At 38.8% G+C, this 22,903-nt stretch overlaps 2 protein-coding genes and 4 non-coding genes across 8 annotated transcripts; 3 read left to right on the forward strand and 3 right to left on the reverse strand.

Moving 5' to 3' along the window:
- Window positions 1-1,284: 1,284 nt before the first annotated feature.
- Window positions 1,285-8,679, forward strand: LOC141287400 (properdin-like). 3 transcript variants are annotated; one of them, XM_073819549.1, is made up of 12 exons: window positions 1,285-1,325; window positions 1,618-1,707; window positions 1,918-2,014; window positions 2,259-2,403; window positions 2,858-3,021; window positions 3,108-3,278; window positions 3,352-3,546; window positions 3,631-3,804; window positions 3,901-4,092; window positions 7,984-8,095; window positions 8,247-8,355; window positions 8,450-8,679. In XM_073819549.1, exons 3-11 carry the CDS (start codon window positions 1,960-1,962, stop codon window positions 8,353-8,355), a joined length of 1,317 nt encoding a protein of 438 aa, XP_073675650.1. In that variant the 5' UTR covers window positions 1,285-1,325; window positions 1,618-1,707; window positions 1,918-1,959; the 3' UTR covers window positions 8,450-8,679. The 3 variants fall into 3 exon arrangements, with proteins under 3 accessions (XP_073675650.1, XP_073675652.1, XP_073675651.1); XM_073819551.1 differs by having other exon boundaries at window positions 8,460-8,679; XM_073819550.1 differs by lacking the exon at window positions 1,285-1,325 and having other exon boundaries at window positions 1,523-1,707.
- An 83-nt stretch (window positions 8,680-8,762) lies between these two features.
- Window positions 8,763-8,835, reverse strand: trnar-acg (transfer RNA arginine (anticodon ACG)). Its single transcript has one exon. It is a non-coding gene; the product is annotated as a tRNA-Arg (tRNA).
- A 513-nt stretch (window positions 8,836-9,348) lies between these two features.
- On the forward strand, window positions 9,349-9,421 carry trnaf-gaa (transfer RNA phenylalanine (anticodon GAA)). Its single transcript has one exon. It is a non-coding gene; the product is annotated as a tRNA-Phe (tRNA).
- Window positions 9,422-9,694: 273 nt separating this feature from the next.
- On the forward strand, window positions 9,695-9,767 carry trnav-cac (transfer RNA valine (anticodon CAC)). The gene has a single exon. It is a non-coding gene; the product is annotated as a tRNA-Val (tRNA).
- A 1,932-nt stretch (window positions 9,768-11,699) lies between these two features.
- tbc1d25 (TBC1 domain family, member 25) lies at window positions 11,700-21,988 on the reverse strand. The gene is made up of 7 exons (XM_073818988.1): window positions 21,695-21,988; window positions 17,049-17,158; window positions 16,756-16,910; window positions 16,383-16,507; window positions 15,801-15,989; window positions 14,770-15,045; window positions 11,700-14,684 (listed from the first exon to the last, which is right to left on the reverse strand). The coding sequence occupies exons 1-7, from the start codon at window positions 21,737-21,739 to the stop codon at window positions 13,014-13,016; spliced, it is 2,571 nt and encodes an 856-aa protein (XP_073675089.1). The 5' UTR covers window positions 21,740-21,988; the 3' UTR covers window positions 11,700-13,013.
- Window positions 21,989-22,437: 449 nt separating this feature from the next.
- Window positions 22,438-22,509, reverse strand: trnah-gug (transfer RNA histidin (anticodon GUG)). Its single transcript has one exon. It is a non-coding gene; the product is annotated as a tRNA-His (tRNA).
- Between the last annotated feature and the right edge of the window lie 394 nt (window positions 22,510-22,903).

Here is a 22,903-nt window from a genome sequence, read left to right on the forward strand (position 1 = left end):
AGTAATCAAAATGTAATCAAGTGTAATCAGTTAGATTAATAAAAGTAAATAAATACTTATTACATTTTAAAAAGGGTAACATTTTTCCAAAGGAACCTTCCTATAAACAAATTAGCTCAAATTTCTTCACACCATATCATGCAGTGTGTGAGGATGTGTAGTTTGAGAGTCACATGCGTTCTAAACCATCAGAAATTTGTGGTGCTTTCAGGTTCCATAAGATCATAATTATACAAATATTTTAGTGCATAACCGCTCTGAAACTAAATGTGATTGCACAATGCATAAAAAATTGTTTTTGCAACATGCAGCTCGAACAACCACTAAGCTGCCATTTCATGTAGTAGTCTTTCTCCTTTTTTGACTGTGGTCTGTTGTCACGCATATTTTGAATAAACATCTTAAGCATTAGATTTGTTTACAAAGACTGTTTAATGCAAATCAAGGGTGACATAAATGCACTTAAAACAATAACAACTGCATAATGTAATAACAATATTCTTTTAAATATAACATTTTGAAAAGAAATATGAAAACGTTATGGGGGAAAATAAATTATATTTAACTATGAAATTAAACTGCCAGTAGGTGGCGACAGGTCACTCTCTTAAAAAAGTCATAGAATCATTCGATTGGTTCAAAGGACTGATTCATTGAAGAACAAATTGACGTGACTGGTGATTTAACAAATGAGTAATGTAATTGAATCATTTTATGTTCAAAACATGGATTTATTTAGAAAGCAAGCACCTGTGTTGCTCGGAGATGCCTAACGCTTCTGTTGTGGATATACTTTGAATTTACGTGGGGGTTATGGAGCAAAAACAGAATACTGTGTCTAAAATGTAAGTCACTTAATATTAACTTTTTGTTTCTAGGCTGTATAAAATCAACATCACGTTTATAATTTGCACTCTTCTTCTTCTGATATTGCTTAACTAGGCTATGTAAAAAAAACAAGAAGTCAAAAGTCACTGTCACTACGTGAGAAAACGGACGTGTGGCATGAGAACAGTTTAAATAGCAAAGAATGAAAAATACTGAAAAATTAAATAATAAATGAATAAATGAGAGTGGAAGATATACGTATTTCAGGCCCAAGTATAATACTACCAGTCAAAAGTTTTGACACGACTGAATGTGTTTTTTTAAAATAATAGTTTCTCGTGATCTTTGACTAGTTTGATTAGTTTTGACTTTGTTGTTTATCCTTGCTGCATATGTAAATGGAAAAAAAATTTAGTCCCGTGGAGGTCTCGTGTTTTTTTTCTTTCCTGAACACACCTTTTCCTGAGCCACCCCTGAAAAAAACTTGCATAAATCGGGTAAGTTTATTTTGCATTCACGCTTGGTTTCATGTATTATGCAGCTTTGATCTGAAATGATGTTAAGTGCTTATTGGTGGGTTAGGACACTTAATTGAAAGAATTTAGCAAAGAGATACGCTTTGACCGTACGTGACTGTGCTCAACAACTGCGCTGAAGGGGTGGAACTGAAACTGTTTTATAGCAAACCAGCAAGTAATGCTGACGAATCTGCAAAATCATTTTCCAATAAGGGAAGCTGGTTAACCTCTTTCACAATTAACAATTCCTGTTTTCATTATCTCTCTAAAGATTTTTGTAAGTCACTGTTGAAGCAGGGTGAAACAAACCACTCGCTACTACAGTCTCTTAGGCTGCCACAATAAACGGGAAGTGTGTAAGGTAAGTGGCAAAATTTTACATTGGTTAAAATGTTGAATTCATAATGTTTGAACTTAATAAATATGACCTTTAATTTGTATTATCAATTAATTTGTACATCAAAACCCCACAACCACATTTGTTTGCAGTTTCAGTTTTTTTTGTGTAGCCTACTGTTTGAGTCAGACGTTTACAGTTGGCCTATTTTTACTTGCAATTATTTTATTTCAGAATTATTTCAGAATCAAGCATTTCTGTCACATTGATTCAGCCATGAAACTGATGTTATGGGGGACTGTGCTCCTTGGGATTTATGTCCAGCAATCAGGTTGGAAATATTTTGTGACAATATGTATTATTCAGTCATATCTAAATGAATATTAAGCAAAAATATGGCTAGCTCACCGACCTTTTACCTCAAATACTTTTTGTACCGACTTTCAAGTTACCTTTACTGTTTTTGTCAATTATAATGGAATATTAATGCATCCTAGTCATCTGTGCCATGACACATACCAGGCAATAAGTGTATAAGTATTTAATTCTTTTATTCATTTGGAGTCTTTCTGAAGTTTCACAGATGGTGGAGTGTTTTTCATCATTTAGCCTGTCCACTGGAAAATGTGGTGATCTTTTGGGTTCGGTTGGAAAAAACGACTGTTGCATGAACCCCAACTATGGCTACAAAGAAAACAATGGCGTTTGTAGGTTCTGTGGGTAAGTTTCGTTGATGTTCATGTCCAAAAACCTGTTATGATAAATGTCTCTCGAGCTATTCGTTAATCCGGTTGTTTGATGAGAAAAAGATTAAAAGTAGTTGCAATAAACATGTTAAAATGCAGGTCATATATTTTTAAGTGTCATAATATTGTGTTGAAATCCCATACAAGAGGTTTAAATGCATCTAAGGTCAGAAAACATTGTAATGTTCTCAATATAGTTAATATAAGAGTCATTTTGCAATGATTTCGAAACGATTCGTTTGAAGCAGTTCTGAGCTAAACCCCTCCCTTCCATAAGCCTACTCTGCTCTGATTGGTCAGCTGGCCAAGTCTATTGTGATTGGACTTTCTGTATACAATGTATAAAATCGTGCTCACAGCTAAAGTTTATCTACTAAACTGTAAACATAGCTACTCATGATTTTCTCCTGTTGAATGTTGACCTCCAGGGTGGCGACATGGTCTGAATGGACTCCCTGGGGTGAGTGCTCAGTGAGTTGTACAGAGGGAGTCACCCAAAGGCGACGGTTTTGTTATGGAAATGAATGCAATGACACTGAAATGCTAGGAATGATTCAAACTAAACCATGTGTGAAAAAGGATTGCTGCCCAGGTAAAAGGATCATTAAGTAATTGTTACAGATTGACATAAAGGTTTTTAAATGTCCTTTCTCATGTTTCTATATTTGTATTGTCCAGTGGAAGGTGGCTGGTCAGAGTGGGGGAACTGGCAGCAATGTTCAGTCACATGTGCCCATGGAATTAAAAAAAGGCGAAGAACATGCTCCGAACCCATGCCACAGTGTGGGGGCTCCTGTAGCGGTGCAGAGGAAGAAACTGCCCCTTGCTCCACTGAAACAATCTGTCCAAGTAAGTATATCTCTGTTTTTTTCACTTACTGAGAATGCTGAAAATTAAGAACATGCTCTCGTTCGATGTCTAGCTCATGGTGGGTGGTCCAGTTGGGGAAGTTGGGGTCCCTGTCCAGTTACTTGTTTATTTGAAGGACGTAGTCCTGAAAAAGAAGTTCGTAGAAGGACATGCACCAACCCTGCTCCATCCATGGCACCACGTGGCAATGACTGCGAGGGCTCCAACATAGACAGCCGCCCTTGCAGCGAACTGCCGTTCTGCCCAGGTAATATACTTTGATTACTTCTAGAAAACAACCAAAAAGACAAGAGATTTTTAGAAACCAGAGCTTTATATCTCTGCTCCACAGTTGATGGAAACTGGGGCGCTTGGTCAGGTTCCACACCCTGCTCTGTGACGTGTGGAGTGGGCCTGCAGACTCAAAGTCGAGTGTGTGATTCTCCTAAACCTACACATGGTGGAAGACAGTGTCGAGGTGAAGAGCAAAAAATGGATGTTTGCACGGTTCCTGTCCACTGTCCAAGTAAGTAGAGTGACACAATAAATAATGCATCTTAACAAACACAAAATATTTTATTGTTTAACATTTAACGTCTTTCTCTCTGTCTGTTTCTGTCAGTAAATGGGGTGTGGGGCGAATGGGCTAAGTGGGGTCCATGTAAACCACCTTCCACTAGAAAAATCAGATGCAATGTGAGGGAGGGAAACCGAAGGAGAGAAAGGTTCTGTGTTGAAGGTCAACACAATGGAACCCTCTGTGATGGAGAGATTCTTCAACATGGGAGCTGCTATGACATTCAGGATTGTCCCAGTGAGTGCAAAGAAAAATCATAGCCGTGTCCGAAATTGCATTCCTTTAGTAGGAAATACATTTGTTTTAAAACTGAAAAGTATGCTCTGTAAAGTATGAATACTGGTAGTATGAATACAATTTGGACATACTACATCCACAATTTTTGTGCAGTCGCATGACCAACCAGCCTTTACTGCCATTCACAAATCATCTCCTGTGGCTTCATGGCATGGTCCATTGGATGCCCACTTCAGAAGCTCAAGAGAAGTAGTAGTTCATTTAGGTGAATAATGTTTTGTGAATATTTTGAATTTGGACATACTCCTCCTGTTTTTTCGCATACAATATATAGTATTGAAGTAGGCATATATTTAGGCACAGCATAAACTACAGAAATACAAAGCTTTTTTATTGTTTACCATGAAAATGTGTAAAATTTTGTAAATTGAGTGCTTAAAGGGGTCATCTGTGCCCGAGTTGATATAATTCCTTAGGGTCTTAATGAGAAGTCTATAAAATAGCTTGGTTAAAATTTCTCAGTGGATTTGTTAAAAAAAACTGTTGAGTAACTGGCAAAATGCCAGAAGTGGTAAATTCCACTTATGAAATTCTATTAAATGCATTATTAGACCGTTTTGTAAGGCAGTATTTTCACAATGCATTATCAATCGGCCATATTGGTGGCACTGAAAATAAACAATGTCACAGAACAGAACAAAACTTACATATTTTGCTGACTATTGTGGCTGAAAATTATCAATTATCGTTATGTTTTGGGCTGTACTAATCGGTCGGACCGGAAAAAACATTTGGAGTACTAGAGACTGCCAAAAGTTATAACAAATCATTTCAAATCAATCAGTTATAACAATCAATTTGTGGTTGGCCAAACTGAACCAGGGCAAGAATCTTGACAACATTTGTGTTTGTTTTTATTATTTCCGGTGAGGTAGGTGAAATATTAGCCTAATATCTTCATTAAAACTGGTATCTTTACCACCTATTAACTTAAGTTTGTCAAAATAGTGCACCCAATCCTGCTTACTATTGCTATATGATTTAGGAGCCTTCACACGGTTTTTCCCATGGTTTAGACCAATGGTTTTCAATCCTGGTCCTGGGGACCCACTGCTCTGCATATTTTGTATGTATCCCTTATCTGACACACTCAGTTAAGTACATGGATCTCTCTCCTAATGAGCTGATGATCTGTATCAGGTGTGTTAAATAAGAGAGATACACAAAATGTGCAGAGCAGTGGGTCACCAGGACCAGGATTGAAAACCACTGGTTTAGACAAGTGGTTTTCAATCCTGGTCCTAGGGACCCACTCTGCACATTTTGTGTGTCTCCCTTATTTAACACACCTGATTCAGATTATCAGCTTGTTAAGAGAGATATCTATGTACTTCACTGAGTGTGTCAAATAAGGGATACATACAAAATGTGCAGAGCAGTGGGTCCACAGGATTAGAATTGAAAACCACTGGTTTAGACAGCATAAATTAGCAAAACAGCGTATTCAGTTACGGTGCAATCCATGCCGTTGTTTACATCCAAGCTTCGTCAATATGGCTACACATCTGGGTAACTGACCAAATCGTGACATATCTGCAAACCCTCTATATATTAAACCCATTTAAAAATCATAACAAAGCTAACACTATTTTGAATTCACATATGCTACTATTTAAATAGAAGCTTTAATATTTACATGCGTGTACAGTCGTGGCCAAAAGTTTTGAGAATGACACAAATATTAGTTTTCACAAAGTTTGCTGCTAAACTGCTTTTAGATCTTTGTTTCAGTTGTTTCTGTGATGTACTGAAATATAATGACAAGCACTTCATACGTTTCAAAGGCTTTTATCGACAATTACATGACATTTATGCGAAGAGTCAGTATTTGCAGTGTTGGCCCTTCGTTTTCAGGACCTCTGCAATTCGACTGGGCATGCTCTCAATCAACTTCTGGGCCAAATCCTGACCGATAGCAACCCATTCTTTCATAATCACTTCTTGGAGTTTGTCAGAATTAGTGGGTTTTTGTTTGTCCACCCGCCTCTTGAGGATTAACCACAAGTTCTCAATGGGACTAAGATCTGGGGAGTTTCCAGGCCAAAATTTCAACGTTTTGGTCCCCAAGCCACTTAGTTATCACTTTTGCCTTATGGCACGGTGCTCCATCGTGCTGGAAAATGCATTGTTCTTCACCAAACTGTTGTTGGTTTGTTGGAAGAAGTTGCTGTTGGAGGGTGTTTTGGTACCATTCTTTATTCATGGCTGTGTTTTTGGGCAAAATTGTGAGTGAGCCCACTCCCTTGGATGAGAAGCAACCCCACACATGAATGGTCTCAGGATGCTTTATTGTTGGCATGACACAGGACTGATGGTAGCGCTCATCTTTTCTTCTCCGGACAAGCCTTTTTCCAGATGCCCCAAACAATCGGAAAGAGGCTTCATCAGAGAATATGACTTTGCCCCAGTCCTCAGCAGTCCAGGCGCCATACTTTATGCAGAAGATCAATCTGTCCCTAATGTTTTTTTTTTTTTTTGGAGAGAAGTGGCTTCTTTGCTGCCCTTCTTGACACCAGGCCATCTTCCAAAAGTCTTGGCCTCACTGTGCGTGCAGATGTGCTCACACCTGCCTGCTGCCATTCATGAGCAAGCTCTGCACTGGTGGCACTCCGATCCCGCAGCTGAATCCTCTTTAGGAGACGATCCTGGCGCTTGCTGGACTTTCTTGGATGCCCTGAAGCCTTCTTAACAAGAATTGAACCTCTTTCCTTGAAGTTCTTGATGATCCTATAAATTGTTGATTTAGGTGCAATCTTAGTAGCCACAATATCCTTGCCTGTGAAGCCATTTTTATGCAACGCTATGATGGCTGCACGCGTTTCTTTGCAGGTCACCATGGTTAACAATGGAAGAACAATGATTTCAAGCATCACCCTCCTTTTAACATGTCGAGTCTGCCATTATAACCCAATCAGCCTGACATAATGATCTCCAGCCTTGTGCTCGTCAACATTCTCACCTGAGTTAACAAGACGATTACTGAAATGATCTCAGCAGGTCCTTTAATGACAGCAATGAAAAGCAGTGGAAAGTTTTTTTCAGGATTCAGTTAATTTTCATGGCAAAGGAGGACTATGCAATTCATCTGATCACTCTTCATAACATTCTGGAGTATAGTACTTAAGCAGCAACTTTTCCAATTGCCAATATTTATGTAATTCTCAAAACTTTTGGCCATGACTGTAGGTTATGTACCTGTGTCTCAGAGCGGCTCCGTTCACAGCAAATGCTGCTTCACATGAACAGTTAATATTTACACATTTTAAACTCAGGAGAATAATCATTATTGTTCTCAATATGCTTACTGTAGCATTTCTGTCGTAAAAAAAAAAGACCAAATATTAAAGATTAAGTGGACATTTGAAATAATTTGAAATGTTGTTTAGTCAATATTAATCAAGGATTATTGTGCTGTAAAGTGTCTGTTGGCACCCTCAGCAGGTTTTCCATATAATTCATAATGTACATTCGTTCTATCGTATAATATTTTAAATAATTTTACAGTTTTATTCAATAAAACCACATCATTACTTGTTTTTGATACTTTATTTGAACCAATTATTATTGCCTCATTATGTAAGGCTATTGTTTGCTTAAGTCTATTTTATTACCTCAAAAAATATTATATTAACCCAATTACTCAATTAATCGTCAGAATAATCAACAGATTATTCAGTTACCAAAATAATCGTTAATGACAGCCCTAATTGTGAATGGTGATATTAGATGTGGTTGGTCTTAGTTTTCGGACAAAATTAGGATTTTTCAAACCATGGCAGTTGTAAGGTATTGTAGGCATAAAGTAACAAATAACTCTCTGACTGTGTTCAGTGGCTGGCGTCTTGTCAGAGTGGAGTGAGTGGAGTTTTTGCAAACCTGACTGTGGGGAAAACTCTGAACGAACAAGAGAAAGAAAGTGTGTTCCTGACGTCTCTAAATACCGGTAGGAGCAAAACATACCATGATACTAACTTTTGTATTATAAATTTTGTCTACTATAAATCAGATAGGTGTGCAATTCCTTTACATATAGTAGGTTGTGCATTGTTTCACAATCAGTTTACACATTCTTTGGTTTTCTTTATCTCCCAAAGTTCCCAAGACCTCAGTATTTTTGCAGGGGAGCCACATCTTAACTGTGAGGATGTGGAACCAGAAAAGGAGAGCAGTCAATGTAAAAATGTTCCTGTGTGCAAGAATTAGGTTGTAATGTTATGTTCAGAGCTAATTACCATTATTTTTGCAAATTAATGTGAATACATTTTCATTTTAACAATTTTTTCTTACTGTTTTCCAGTTTGAATGAGCACAGACTCCAGAGAAGCTGTTGAAGACAAATGGACCAGTTGCCATGCACAGTAACCAAGGACCTCAACATGCCAAGCTGTTCTCTTATGAAATATGCTACTAACAGAGAAATACTTGCTTTATTAGCCTTAGCTATATGGATTAGATTGATTGTTGATTAATGCACACCTTTGTAAACTCTGCTATGCTGCCACAATAAAATATTAAAGCAATGCCTTATGATGTTGTAACTGGGACTAAATAAATCAAGTCATTATCTTAACACAAACGCGTTTGCTGATTATTCGAAAGAAGAAAAGATGCGAGCCAGCCAGGAGTCGAACCTAGAATCTTCTGATCCGTAGTCAGACGCGTTATCCATTGCGCCACTGGCCCGACGAGAAAGCCGAAGCACCACGTGACTCTATGTAGTAGGACTGTACAAGTTGTCTCATTTCAAAGACTGCTGCGCCCTCCGGTGGTCGCATTTCCTGGCCGCAAACTTAGTTGAGGCTGCCTCATTTCAGTAAAGTAAGAATTACATTCTAAAATAAAAAAAGAAATGACAATATATGCCTCATGGGAAATAACAATTTTATTATGTTTACTTGTATGAAATTGAGACCTCCTCGAAGATGTATGCGACCACAGGAGGGCGCAGCAGACTTCAAAATGAGACAGCGATATGACGTTACGTTACTGTGTAAACGACATGAAACGTGTGAACGACTAGCATTTCTTTCTTGGCAGACTACGTTAGCCCTTGTAATGAGGAAACGTTATGTTCATTAAAATGGTTGGCAAAGCCATCATTATGATCACAAGCTGTAATAATCGCATAACTATATATGTCTGCTTAACTAAAACATACAGATACAGGAAATGGCTCGCAGGGCTAGCACATCAACCGCCGAAATAGCTCAGTTGGGAGAGCGTTAGACTGAAGATCTAAAGGTCCCTGGTTCGATCCCGGGTTTCGGCATTTTTGCACCAATTTTGCACCTGTCTTGAGCAGTAAAATCAATAAAAGTTTGTAACATGAATAGAGATAACAGACTGCAAGATTTCACAATTTTATAAAAGAAACAGAAAAAGTGAAATCGTTTTCTTTAAGGTGACGGATGTTGATTAAAGTTTTCTTTCTATAACCTAAACACATGCCGTAACTTATATTTCACATTATTTAAGCTAATTTCCAAGTTCTGACGTCATACGTATACGTATTATAAACCCCGCCCTGACGTTGAGAACGCATGTTTCCGTAGTGTAGTGGTTATCACGTTCGCCTCACACGCGAAAGGTCCCCGGTTCGAAACCGGGCGGAAACAAATTTATTTTCCCCTTCTTTAGGCCTGGAACACACTAGATGATTTTCAAATCTTCAACGAAGAGCACATACATAAAGACGGCTTCAAACTGTTTTTAGCCTTGAAATCCTCTCAGCGTGCACACTACATGATTCGGTCTGACCAGAACGCGAGACCACACACTTCTTTATTGTGGGAACGATTTCAGAGTGACACGAAATCTGACTCTCCACGTTGTCAGCTGGCTTTCCTAGCGAGTGTTCTGTTGTTGTAGTGAAAAACTAAAGTAACCCTTCACAAAGACCCGCCCCCTTTAGTTACTGTTGTTATGTCCGACAAGCCATAGCACTCTCACGGCAGGCTCTCGCGCAGTAAAAATAAATACATCGCGGAGCAAAGAGGAAGCTGACAACATGCCAGCAGACTTACTACTGATATGAAACAAAACATCAGCTTTTGTCATTTATTAAGAAATTCAAACAATAAATACCGTTTCACAGATCACTGTAGCGCCTCAGTTCAAGTGCCACGTGAACCAATCATCTCGTCCTCTTTACTAGTTTGTTAAACATGAATAAACATCAGAAGATGTCTTGTTTCAACTACGGAAGTAGCTACGTCAATTTACACCATTTTTCAAGTTCAAGTCCACCACTTAAACCTACCTTCCTGTCTGGATTGTTCGTCAGACAAAATGGCAGATTCTGTTATGATTGGTTATATCGCCTGTCAATCAAACGCCCTGCCAAGGGCCAATTGGCCAAAAAAAAAATAAAAGCTTTCTCTTGGTTGTCAAACACTACACATCATGTTCTCACACAGTGAAAAATACATAGCGGAGAAAACAAGAAACTAACAACACGCTGACAGACAAGACCTATAAGGTTATTTCTGGTATGAAACAGGGTCTCAGCTTTAAAATTGTCATTTTTTAAGAAATTCAAACAATAAATACAGTTTTGTGGCTCTTTAATGTGTCGTGACAGATTACTGTATTGCCTTATTAGATCAATGACATGTAAACTGATTGCTTTCTTTACTTTACTAGCACTTAAAAAAATGAATGAACATTAGAATGTATTTTAATCAACCGCGGAAAGACATCAATACACTTAGGCCCGGTTTCACAGACGGGGCTTAGATTAAACCAGGATTAGCCCATAGTTCAATTAGGGCATTTATGTAATTTTTAGAAACCTGCTTAGAAAAAAAACATTACTGGTGTGCATCTTGAGACAAAACAAAGGCACTGATATATTTTTAGATCAATCAGAGCAAGTTTCTTTTAGTTGAAACAGCTCAGACTTACATTTTAGTCTAGGACTAGGCTTAAGCCTTGTTTGTAAAACCGGGGGATAAGTTTAAGTCCACTTAAATCAATCTACTCTCCTGTCTGGTTTATTTGTTGGAGAAAATGGCAGAATCTGTGTTATGATTTGTTAGATTACCTGTCAATCAAACTCGCTGCGAAAGTTCAATTAGCAAAAACCTCCTTGTGAAAGAAAGCTATTGTGTTTACAACCATGATGATGAGCATTTATCAGGATCAACTAATCGCTGGATTTTCAAAAGTATGTGAAATATTTAAAAGTCGGGGCACAATACGTTCAAGAGTTTTACACATGATCTGTTATTGTGGGGACATTTCCATGAAACGAAACGTGAATGGTTGCTTTACCTTTCAAACATATTTCCTCTTGGATGGGCCTTGGCTATTCAAAGTGGCCAAGTGTCCCAGACCCTCTGCCGTTAGTCTGAAGGTCTGGCTATTCAAGAACTATCATACTCTAATGACCAGCTTGACCAGCCCGTTGCCATTTTGTTGCTGGTCCAAGATGCTCTACCACCTCAGACCAGGTAGAAACCGGCTACCATGTTCCAAAACAACAGATTAAGATACATTTCCAGCAGGGATTTGCACTTTTCATGTGCAAAGAAAGATAATTGATCAACTAATATTCAGTGAATTTATTGTACAAATAGGAGTATTGCAAGCATCCGATCTAGCAAGTCTCTCCATGGATATGAGTAAAATACTATCATATAGAACCAAACCAAAAATCAGAGAAACAAACATACATGTATACACAACGCTGATGAACAGGACTCATCACTGTTCCACTTTCCAGGAAAGTCATTTTTAGTTCATGTGCAGGTTTATCATTTGAGCACTTAGAACAAAAGAGAAAAGAACACTTGGTATTAAGACATAAAGAATGAGTCTACAAGGTCTCCAATGAAACGCATTCTGCTAAAGGCATTAAACACTTTTTGTAATACTCTCTGATTTTTTTTAAAAAGCAGGGATGCTTGATTGTTGCCACATGAAGATTAAGTCATTATGGCAACGAATGAACAGACAAACCTTTGATGGAAGAGGGATGAAAGCAATGAAATTATATTTACACACAGAAGAGACAAAAATGCCTAATTCAGTGAAACGAGGCACTTCTCCAACAAAGGCAAGGATGACTGAAACCATATTACCAGCCATTCTCCATGTTGATCTTAGTAGGAGTGCTGCTTTACCAAAACGGTCAATAGCAGTTCTACACTAGAGAGAAGTTCTACTAGTATTTGGGGCTGAGTGTTACCTGTTTTACAACTGAAGATTTCACATTGATGGGATACCGGATAACGCATCAGCACCTTCATCTCGGGTAACATGTTTAGTACAAACAAAAGTCAAGGCTTAAGGTTCTCATAAAGCACAAATAATACACCTTTGCTGCTGGCAATGTCAAACAAATTCATGAATACATTTCAGACAGCGTCTCAAAAGCTTTGAGTAAACATACTCCTCCCTACATCAACAGAGCCTTGATAACCTCAGAGGATGCTGATGACACCCTTTCCGCCAAAATAAAGATTGCACACAGAGAGATAAATAACAGTATAATCTTGTTGCTTTGTTTTAGGTAAGTTCGGTTAATGTAACGGATTTTACATGTCCATAGTGTGCCTTTCGAAAGTGTTATTTACAAAGTGAAATGAGAGACAAACTGGCCTTCCCTTTTAAAGGACAATCAATAAAGTGCAATAAAAAAAACTATACAGTACAATGAAAGGGGGGGGGGGGGCTTAACTTGTTGGACAGGGCAAAAGAGACATGAGAAAGTCACTAAGCTTTGGTTGTTAACATAAAACAATACAAGTCTCATTAAGCATGTGTAAAGCACAAAGGTAAGCTGTGACTCGACAAGGTACTTGCTTATGGGTCCGTTTGTGGTCCGGAGCTGGTTTCTGGAGATACTACTACTACCAGAATCAGGAATCGGATGGAGAGAGGGCAACAGGAGTTGTTGGAGATGGAATGGTATTGGCCAGATTATAGGTTGAATTGGGTAAGGTACCCTGAGAGGGCTGTACATTGAGGAAAGGAGGTCTAGTGGTGGGCGTCTGAGGAGATGTTGCCGCTGTGGTTGGGGAGTCCAAGCTGACTTCATCCCCTTCCTCCGAGTCCCATACCTCACTCTGCAGGTAGTCTGCAAAGAGGGCTTTAGCTCGCTGTAGAATACGCCCAAGGTTGTGCCGACGGACCAAGCGGTCAAAATGCATCGCCAGCTCATTGTAATCTAGGCTGTTTTTGACAATGTGGTCACGGTGTTCCAGCAGGATAGACAAGCAAAGGAAAAGCATGAAGGGATTCCCTTTCCCAAACTCTTGTGGAGGAGGAAGCGAGCAGGGTTTAATTCCACCTCCTTCCGGTTTGTTTGTGTTTGGAGAGGTTACACCAGACCCTGTGGGTCTGCATGGCGAGGGAAGATTGCTGGAGAACGCTTTGGGCAAAGACGGGGACTTGCCGAATGATAAAACGGGTGAAGAGAGGAGCGAACGATTGTAACCCTGCGACGGAGACGCCAGTAAGGATTTCCCTGGGACCACTGATGGGGACTGAGCTCCAGTTTCGTTTATTACAGCTTGTGAGGACGGGAACCCTGCAGGTGGTTTTTCAGGAGATACGGCTTTGTCCCCACTAGAGGAAGAGGATGTACATTTTGATAGAGCATCAGGAGATGCTGTTCTCCAGCTGGATGGAGAATTAGATGCTTCCAGTGAATGATTGAAGCTACTCTTCCAGTTCGGTAAACCAGATGCTGGGGAAGCTGCCTGACCATTGGGAGAGTGTCTTTGTCCTGGAGAAGACGGCGTGTGATTGCCGATAAGAGGTTCCTGCTCTCCAGGGTCGTCCTCACTTTCTTCTGTGGACTGGCGGACCGAGAACGGCAAGGTGGAGTGTGCAGATTGAAACTGTACTGGAGATAATGTAGGATCGGAGCAATCATTTTCATTAATCTCAAAGCTCTCCTCGCTTCTGCCACTATAGTACTTGAATTCCCCAAAACTGGCCTGTTTCTCAAATGAGGGAGCTGGAGCTCTGACATCATTGTTGTACTCTCCTTCACCTTCCTTCCGAGACTCTTTCTCCTCTTCTACGATAAGGTTCCGTCCCCCATCTGCCTCCTCTCGGGACGGTCTTAGCATGTGCCGTCTCCTCTGCCTTTCTGTCTGCGTCTCTTCCATCTCCTCCATGTCCACATTCTGCGAGCCGTTGGACTGTTCTGCCTCGAGTGCTGGCCCCAGAAGCTCCACCTCTGTCTCAGGAGGATCAGGTGGCAAGGAGCTCCAGGTGACCTCCAGCATTCTCAGGGCATCGTCGAAAGCGAATTCACGCTTCAGCTCCAAAAGCAGCCAGCGGTAGCAGAAAAACAGATCGTCGGCACCTTTTGAGACTAGGTAGGCGTAAAACTCGGGGTCTGAATACTGCAGAAGCAACTTGAGATGCTGGAACTTAATGGACATGAGTTGTCCGTCAGGCCGAAAGTTGCCCTCGAGACGTTTCATGATGCCACAGAAGCAGATAAAGGCGTGAGCTTCGTTGTCCATGACGGCGAGGATTGGTGAGGCAATGTCGCTCATGCCTTGGCAATAAGACACCTGCGAAAGCAAACGAGAACAGTTTATTTCCCACACAGGTAAAGACACATCCTAGTGTTGTCAAAGGGGATTACGGCGGGTTTACCTGTGGATGTGTAATAGCAAAGGTGGTAAGGAGGTCTGTCAAGGCGGTGAGATGTGGGCTGTCCTCGGAGCCTGCGTAGTAAGGATGTGCTCGGTCCGTTCGAAGAACATCTTTCAGAACGTTTCCCCTGATAAACTCCAGGTCCTCTGCACTTACCCGTTCGGCCCATTCGCTCTTCAGCTGGTCGTACTCTCTTGTCTTCCTCTTCATGTAGTCCATTCTCTCTTGTCCTGTCAGACCATCTGGGTACACATTAAGGAGGTATCGCCAAACAACCTGTCATAAATGTAGTAAGGACATTGTTAAAATAGTCCATGTGACATCAGTGGTTCAAACTGTAATATGTCATATGGACTATTTTAACAATGTCATTACTACCATTCTGGGCCTTGAATGTGTCAGTTGCGTTGCTGTCTATGCAGAGTCAGAAAGCTCTTGGATTTCATGAAAAAAATATTGTAATTTGTGTTCCGAAGATGAACAAAGGCCTTACAGGTTTGGAACGACATGAGGGTGAGTAATTAATGACAGAATTTTCATTTTTGGGTAAACTATCCGTTTAAGGGTTTGATTAGCGTTTAATTTAGTGTTTGGGCAGTCGTAAGTAGCACAGGTATATTTGTAGCAATAGCCAACAATATATTGTATGGGTCAAAATGATCAATTTTTCCTTTAATGCCAAAAATCATTAAGATCTTAAGTAAAGATCATGTTCCATAAAGATATTTTGTAAATCTACCATACATATATCAAAATATGCATATATGCATTGCTAAGAACTTCATTTGGACAACTTTAAAGGTGATTTTTTCAATATTTATAGTTGCATCTCATACCCCAATTATTGTCTTACCCTAACAAACCATACATCAATGGAAAGCTTATTTATTCAGGTTTCAGGTGATGTATAAATCTCAATTTTAAATTTACCCTTATGACTGGTTTTGTGGTCCAGGGAAACAAATAAAGACACTTCATTAACTATAATAATTTGTATTCAGTTTGAAAAAATGGCAAGGCATTCTGGTTACCTTGCGTAAGGATGGCTCAACCCCACCATGATATATACGAAGTCTTAGTTCTTCTGGTCGGGTCAGTTGACCTTGGCTGTTCAGGTAGCTGTGGAATTCAGCATCAGTTAAGGGAGGCTTGAATGGTTTCACTTCCTCCCCATAGGACCAACTCAAGGCCTGCTGCACACGCGACAGAGTGCGGCCCACCTGAATGTGGAGAAAGATACAAAGTAGACACAAGAATGTTTACTATTTATATAGATTTCTAGCAAAATCTATGGTATTAGGTGGAAGACAAGTGGAAAGAAACATTCCTATCACATAAGGTATCTAGAACATGATTAATTATAATCGGTGAGATGCAGAAAATATTTTCTCTATCAAATGAATACATCAGTTTGTCAGCACAAAACTACTTCTCACAAGAGCAAAAGAGCTCTCGCCCTTAAGGACTCCTGAAATATCTTAGTGACTTCAACTGTTTCGGGGTAATTGCCATTAATTACAGTTTAAGGGCAGCAGACTGTGAACCTGACTGACTGCAGCAGACACTGGCTGGTAAAACAACTGGCTGACAGGGTGAAGAACATCATGAGTAACCTGGGACAGCAGCGACTGTGTGAAAGGAAGTGCAGCAGAAGCCAACGACCTCTTCTCTCCCTGCAACTGGTCTGAGCCAATCACATCCTTAGGGCTGATTATGTCCCAATCCTCCAAAACAGGACCTTAGGAGGAATATGAGGGGAAAATTAGTATTCGAGACTTATTTTTAAAGATCATGATCGTTTTTATAAAATAATTCTTGTACCCAATTTAAGACACTATGTAGACTCTACAAAATCATTTGAACTGCAAAGAAACTACAAAAAATAACTTCTAATTAGACAGTTTTGGATTTATTGATTGCTCAATTATGATTTGTGAAACTAAACCTTTAATTCTCTCCAAACAGAAAGATGTGGAGTTCACTCACTGTCCTCTGATGGTTTGATGTCCATCTTGAGCTGGAGGAAAGGCTTTGCCGCACTGACAAACGCTGCATCTAAATCCCAGTCAGACAGCAGAGACACATAGACCTCCACACCTCCGCGGTCACGGGACAGGTAACTTATCCCAAAGTTGCGTTTCCTACAGGCAACCAAAGAAAAAAAAAAGACTACATCTATGTTTGCTGCAGGTTATTTATCCATCATTGCTATTAAACAATCCTAAAAACTGTGTTACCACTGTAGAATTAGCAAATACATTTTGAAATTTGACACTCACCCATTCAGCTCAAACGCTCGTATCAGGATGTGTTGCAACACCTCCAGTGAGGTTATTTGAGGATCAACAGCAAAGGAGCGGAACTCCACTGGTAACACCCCTTCACACTTCTGCAAAAATAGGTACGCTTTTAGAAAAACTAAGAAAACGGGTAACACTGCCTATTTTACATAACTCTACTTTTGTTCATTATCCTAAGGTCCTGAAAGGCTAATCACTCTATCCTCTGAAATGCAAATCATCTAATCAAGTGACACATTATTTATTCAGGTGGATTTACTGCCTGTTGAGCCTCTGTTGATGTCACAACCGACCATGGGAAACTGACTCTGGCTGTACAGATTACTTTGAACTTCACTAACATGTCCTAAAACACCTGCAAAACACAGCACTACAAGGTCATCTGTCCCATGCAGACCAGACATCTGTCAAGGTTCACACACTGAACCTAAACTATTTTATCATTCAAAACTTATTTGATACTGACCCTTGAAAAAAAACAAGAAATGAAACTTATTCAAGGAATAAATTTAAACTGTATCAAGATGTTCAGAAATATTCATATGCATCTCCAGCTTTTTTCTCCCTTGCCAAAATGTGGTTTACATGTTATTCAGTACTTCTTATTTACTATCATAGCTATCATAATGTTTTTTAAAGAAGTCTCTTCTGCTCACCAGGCCTGCATTTATTTGATCCAAAATACAGCAAAAGCAGTAATATTGTGAAGTATTTTACTATTTTTTATTTGAATTTATTAAAAAAAAAATGTAATTTATTCCTGAGATCAAAGCTCCTTTTTTAGCATCATTACTCCAGTCTTCAGTGTCACATGGTGCTTCAAAAATCATTCTAATATGCTGATTATTATATTATATTAGCTTTTGTAACATTATACACCATTAATACTTTTATTTAGCAAGGACGCTTGAAATTGATCAAAAGTGATGATCAAGAATATACTATTTCTGTTCTTCTAAACTTTCTATTCATCAAAGAAACCTGAACAAAGTCTACCATTCTGTTTTCAACATATAATATAATATAATATAATAATACATGTTTTTTGAGCAGCAAATCAGAATATTACAATGATTTTTGAAGGATCATGTGACTGGAGTAATGATGCAAAAAAAAAATCAGCTTTGAAATCACAGGAATAAATTACATTTTCAAATATATTTAAATAGAAAACAGATATTTTAAATATTAAAAATATTTTAAAATTGTACTGTTTTTTTATGTACTTTGGATCAAATAAATGCAGGCTTGGTGAGCAGAAGAGACTTAAAAAGAAAACATGACAAATTCTTTTCAAAAACTTTTGACAGGTAGTCTATATTTCAGTTTTAGTAATTTTAGTACTAAAACATATTTCAGTAAAGTTTTTATCCTAAATTTACATTCTGTGTTATTTTAGCTTTGTCTTAGGTACTGAAAATGAATCGTTTTAGTTAACAATTAACAATAACACTATATCATTACCAAGTCGAAAAAAAGTGCAATTCCATAATGTACTTCAAGTGCTCTATTTTCACACACTATTTGGATGAATATTAACCAAAATGTGCTTTTCACATACTATCTCTGTATTAAAAAAATTTTTAGTTACCACTTGTATTACACTTGAACCCATCTTTCATACTCTACTGGGTTCAAGTGTCTTTTTATACAAAGAGAGTATGTTAAAAGCACATTTTAGTTCATATTCATGGTGTCCCAAAATAGTGTTTTCACAACATGTTGTCAAATGGCCATATTGGCGACACTTATCGTAAACAATGCCACTAAACCAAATGAAATGCGCAAATTTTTCTGATTATTGCTGCTAAAATTGGTGAATTATTGTCATGTTTTAGGCTGTACTAATCAGTCGGACCGGGAAAAACATTTGGAGTACTATAGACTGCCAAAAGTTATAACAAATCAAGGAGAAGAGTCTGAGGAACAAAAGGCGTTTGTGGTTGGCCAAACTGAACCAGGATTGTCAGGGCAAGAATCTTGACAACATTTGTGTTTGTTCTTATAATTTCTGGTCAGGTTAGTGAAATGTTAAACTAATATATTAATTAATACTGCTCATACATACCACCTATTAACTTTAGTTTGTCAAAATATTGTGCCCTTTCCTGCTAACTAAGTCCTCCTCTATATGACTTAGCAGCTTACACACATTTTCCCATGGTTCAGACAGCATAAATTAGCAGACCAGCATATTCAGTAGTACATTAACCGTTCAAACCATGCTGTTGTTTACATCCAAGTATTGCTAGTATGGCTGTGCATTCAGGTAACTTAAACAGTTAAACAAACCATCTATAGACGTTTTTCCTGAACACGGAAGTAAGTCCGACTCTTAACTGAAAGAATGCTTTGCATTTCCTGTCTGCATTGTTTCTAGTCAAATTAGGGTATATTCCGAGCTAATAAACCAATGTTAAACCTATTAAAATGTTTTTAAAAAGCACATGGCTCCATAGCGCCATCACTTGGCAATGTCGCAATGACCGTCATTTGTCAGTGCCTCGTTTTAATGAGTGTGTAGATGACACGAAGCAGCGGACGTTAGCTACATTAAAAACAGATGGACGCTATTTGAATGGGTTCCTATGGAAACCGGAACAGAAAAGTATTCAATCTGACTTTAGAATTCGTAATGGCGGCGCTCATCGTTTACTCAGGAAAAAGGTCTATAGCACATTTGAGTACACTTAGGTGTTCTTACAATTGTCTTAAAGGTGCAGTGTGTAGATTTTTTTGCGGCATCTAGCGGTAAGGCTATGAATTGCAACCAACGGTTTAGTCCACCGCTCACCCCTCCCTTTACAGAAGCTACGGCAGCCGACACGCGATTAAGCTGTCGTCGTTTTAGACAGCAAATAATAATGAAGTTTCTTTTAAAACGTAAATTAGGGAATTAGAATTACTTGATAATTCAATAAAACGATGTTATTGTGAATATTACTGTTACTTGTTCATCATTGTGTCAGTGTTTTTTCGCTTGAACAACAGTGATGAAACGCGATCTGTAGAGCTGTTTGTCCGTTCAGGGCTACTGTAGAAACATCTATATTATATTGCATTTCTGTCTAGAGATAATCTTTAATATTACACATTGCACCTTTAAGAAGTACTAAAGAATAACTTTCAGTATATAATTACAAAGCACTGTAAACACATTATGGAAGTACACCTTTTTTTTCGCCTGGGTAGTGATCAACACTGAGAAACTGAAGTTATGTGGCATAAATCATGAGAAATCTAGTATTCACTTCCTTTAAAGGGGCTATATGTAACTTTTTCCCCAAAATAAACTTAACAATGTTAAACGTTTCAGATCACTCTGCCACAAAAAAAAAAAAAAAGATCACTCTGCCACCACCGCTAGTCATATTGCAAACAAACTTAGTTTCTCAAACAATATGTATTTGACTGTTCTTACCTCTGTAAACATAATGTTGAATTCTTTGCAGCGGATGACTTGTGAAGTGTGTACGTACGAGCGCGCGCTGCGAGAGCGAGCAGAAAGGAAGAGCAGTTCCGTTTTTTGGCCACAGGTGTCAGTGTCAGAAAGTTACATATAGCCCCTTTAAATAATGATTTGAGATATCAAACACAGTTGTAGCTCCATATATTCAACCATCACCACAGTCAGAAAATCTTGAAAGTGCTGACATAACCATGTTTTGCTTTTCATATTAAACAGCTTATCATTAAACAGTTTTTATCCCATGTCTCAGGAATCAGTGTCATGGCAGTGTATTTGATTGATCAAACGTTCACTGTGATTAAACTGAAATTCAGTGACCCACATTCTTGTCCAGAGAGCCTTCTTAAAGAAACAGACGTGCAATACCGCTCTCTTTTAAAACGGGCCAACATTTTAAGTGCCATTTAATCATTCATGGGGTTTCTCTTAAGCCTGCATCGGAAACAGTACCTATGGCTTTCAAAAAGCGGATACACTGCTTTTCGTATTCATTAAAGAAAACTGAGCACCTGAGAAATGACTGAAAAACAAGCGAGGGAATTCATGGCAGGTTGATCATGTGACACTTGAGAGCAAACATGACTCACAATCAGGTCAGCAGTACATATTTGTGTACGTTTTTCTCTTTACGACGTGGCTTCACAAATAAATATAACGTTGCAAACCGAAACATTGCGATCACACAGAATGATAACGATCAATCTGCATATGATTAACGTTTATGTGTCAAACATTTATATGACACGAACAACAAAACATAACCAAAACAATATAAACACAAATATCTATCCAAAAAGCACGTGTCACATAAGGATTAAACTATATTATTATTACACAACCTTAAAGAATGCACGTATGCCATGTAAACGAGGGATGAAAATGCGGTCACGATTTGTAAACAACAAAGATGCCATTGAAGTAAAGCGATGGACATGATGGACCAAGGCTGATTAAAAAAAGCTTCGTGACAGACGCAGACATGCAACCAGACACTGTCTCCTGGCCTGGCTGGACTACGTGGACCGCTCTCTGTTATTGTGTTTCCATCCCGCTGTGTTGCTCTGTGTGTGTGTGTGTGTGTGTGTGTGTGTGTGTGTGTGTGTGTGTGTGTGTGGTTAGGGTTTGTACCTGGCGCTCGGTCCCCACAATTTCTCACCTTGACTTTGACACGAACTACCCCCCTCTCCTCCTCAGCCGACATGGTGGGCAGTCCGCTTTGGGGGGGTCCCGTTCAGAGATGTGTTGTCTTCATCCAGTAGGAAATCTGAAAGTAAATAACAATGGATGCGGGTACCCGTTTGCCCCTCTCTTACTGCTTCGGCAGGTTGAATGAAAATTCCGTTAGCAAGAAACTGAAAAACAACTAATATCCTGCCGGCACGTTTCAAAATATAAGCCCCCGTAGAAAACTGAAAAAGGCTTTCGGGACTTAAAACTAAGTTTGAATGTACAGCTCGGGTATGATTGACTCGGGGAATCAGTGCTTCGTCCATTTAGACTAAAAATCATGACATAAGTAACAGGACATTACGTTTGCTACATGACATCGGACCAGTTTTTAAACAACAGGATATGACGCTACTTTGGCATTACATCATTGAATTCACCAGGGAATGCATGATCCATGTGCAACAGAAAGGGAAAAAACATAATGATGATTTATAGTCAGACAGATCCAGTTATTTAGCGGTAATATTTAACGGTATTTTTTTAATAAGTACTAAATTCAACAACGGCAAATAGTATAAGATTAATGAATTGATTAATGAAATATTCTCAGGTAGTTCTATAAGCAAATATAACTACATACCGGTGTTTGTGTATGAATTACATCATGAAGCGGTAATAGGCGTTTTATCATCCATAGCACAAACAAACGAAAATGTTAGCTTTGCCTTATGCCGTGACCCGGATTCGAACCGGGGTTGCTGCGGCCACAACGCAGAGTACTAACCACTATACGATCACGGCGAGCTAGTCGGCAGCTGCTCAGACACTCCAGATTTAGACCATATAATTAAACCGAGTGTATTTCTGTAGCTACAGCACATTGGATTGTATTTCAGGCAGCTACTCGGCAGGTCGTCGATGATTTTGTGAATATATTTACACTTTTTTGGGATTCTTTGGTAAAAATAACTTTGAAAAGAAACTCGTTTATTTAAAGTCTAAATCTGTTGTAACATTATAAAGGTCTTCACTATCTATTTTGATCCATTTAAAGTTTTTGTTGAATAAAAGTATCAATTGTTTTTTTTTTAAATCCCAAACTTCTGAATAGCAGTGTATCAGGTTTCCTCAAAAATATGAAAGGATTGAATGAAAATTACCTGATAATTTACTTGGCCTCATATAAGATGTTCAT

Source organism: Garra rufa, chromosome 15, assembly GCF_049309525.1.
Source record: "Garra rufa chromosome 15, GarRuf1.0, whole genome shotgun sequence".
Lineage (NCBI taxonomy): Eukaryota > Metazoa > Chordata > Actinopteri > Cypriniformes > Cyprinidae > Garra > Garra rufa.

Coding starts and splice junctions, on each gene's coding strand:
- tbc1d25 (XM_073818988.1), bottom strand. CDS start 21,739: ATGTCGGCTGAGGAGGAGAGGGGGGTAGTTCGTGTCAAAGTCAAG. Junction 16,911..17,048: donor CGAGCGTTTGAGCTGAATGG/GTGAGTGTCAAA, acceptor GGTTGCCTGTAG/GAAACGCAACTTTGGGATAA. Junction 16,508..16,755: donor CATCAAACCATCAGAGGACA/GTGAGTGAACTC, acceptor ATTCCTCCTAAG/GTCCTGTTTTGGAGGATTGG.
- LOC141287400 (XM_073819549.1), top strand. CDS start 1,960: ATGAAACTGATGTTATGGGGGACTGTGCTCCTTGGGATTTATGTCCAG. Junction 2,404..2,857: donor GGCGTTTGTAGGTTCTGTGG/GTAAGTTTCGTT, acceptor GTTGACCTCCAG/GGTGGCGACATGGTCTGAAT. Junction 3,279..3,351: donor CACTGAAACAATCTGTCCAA/GTAAGTATATCT, acceptor TTCGATGTCTAG/CTCATGGTGGGTGGTCCAGT.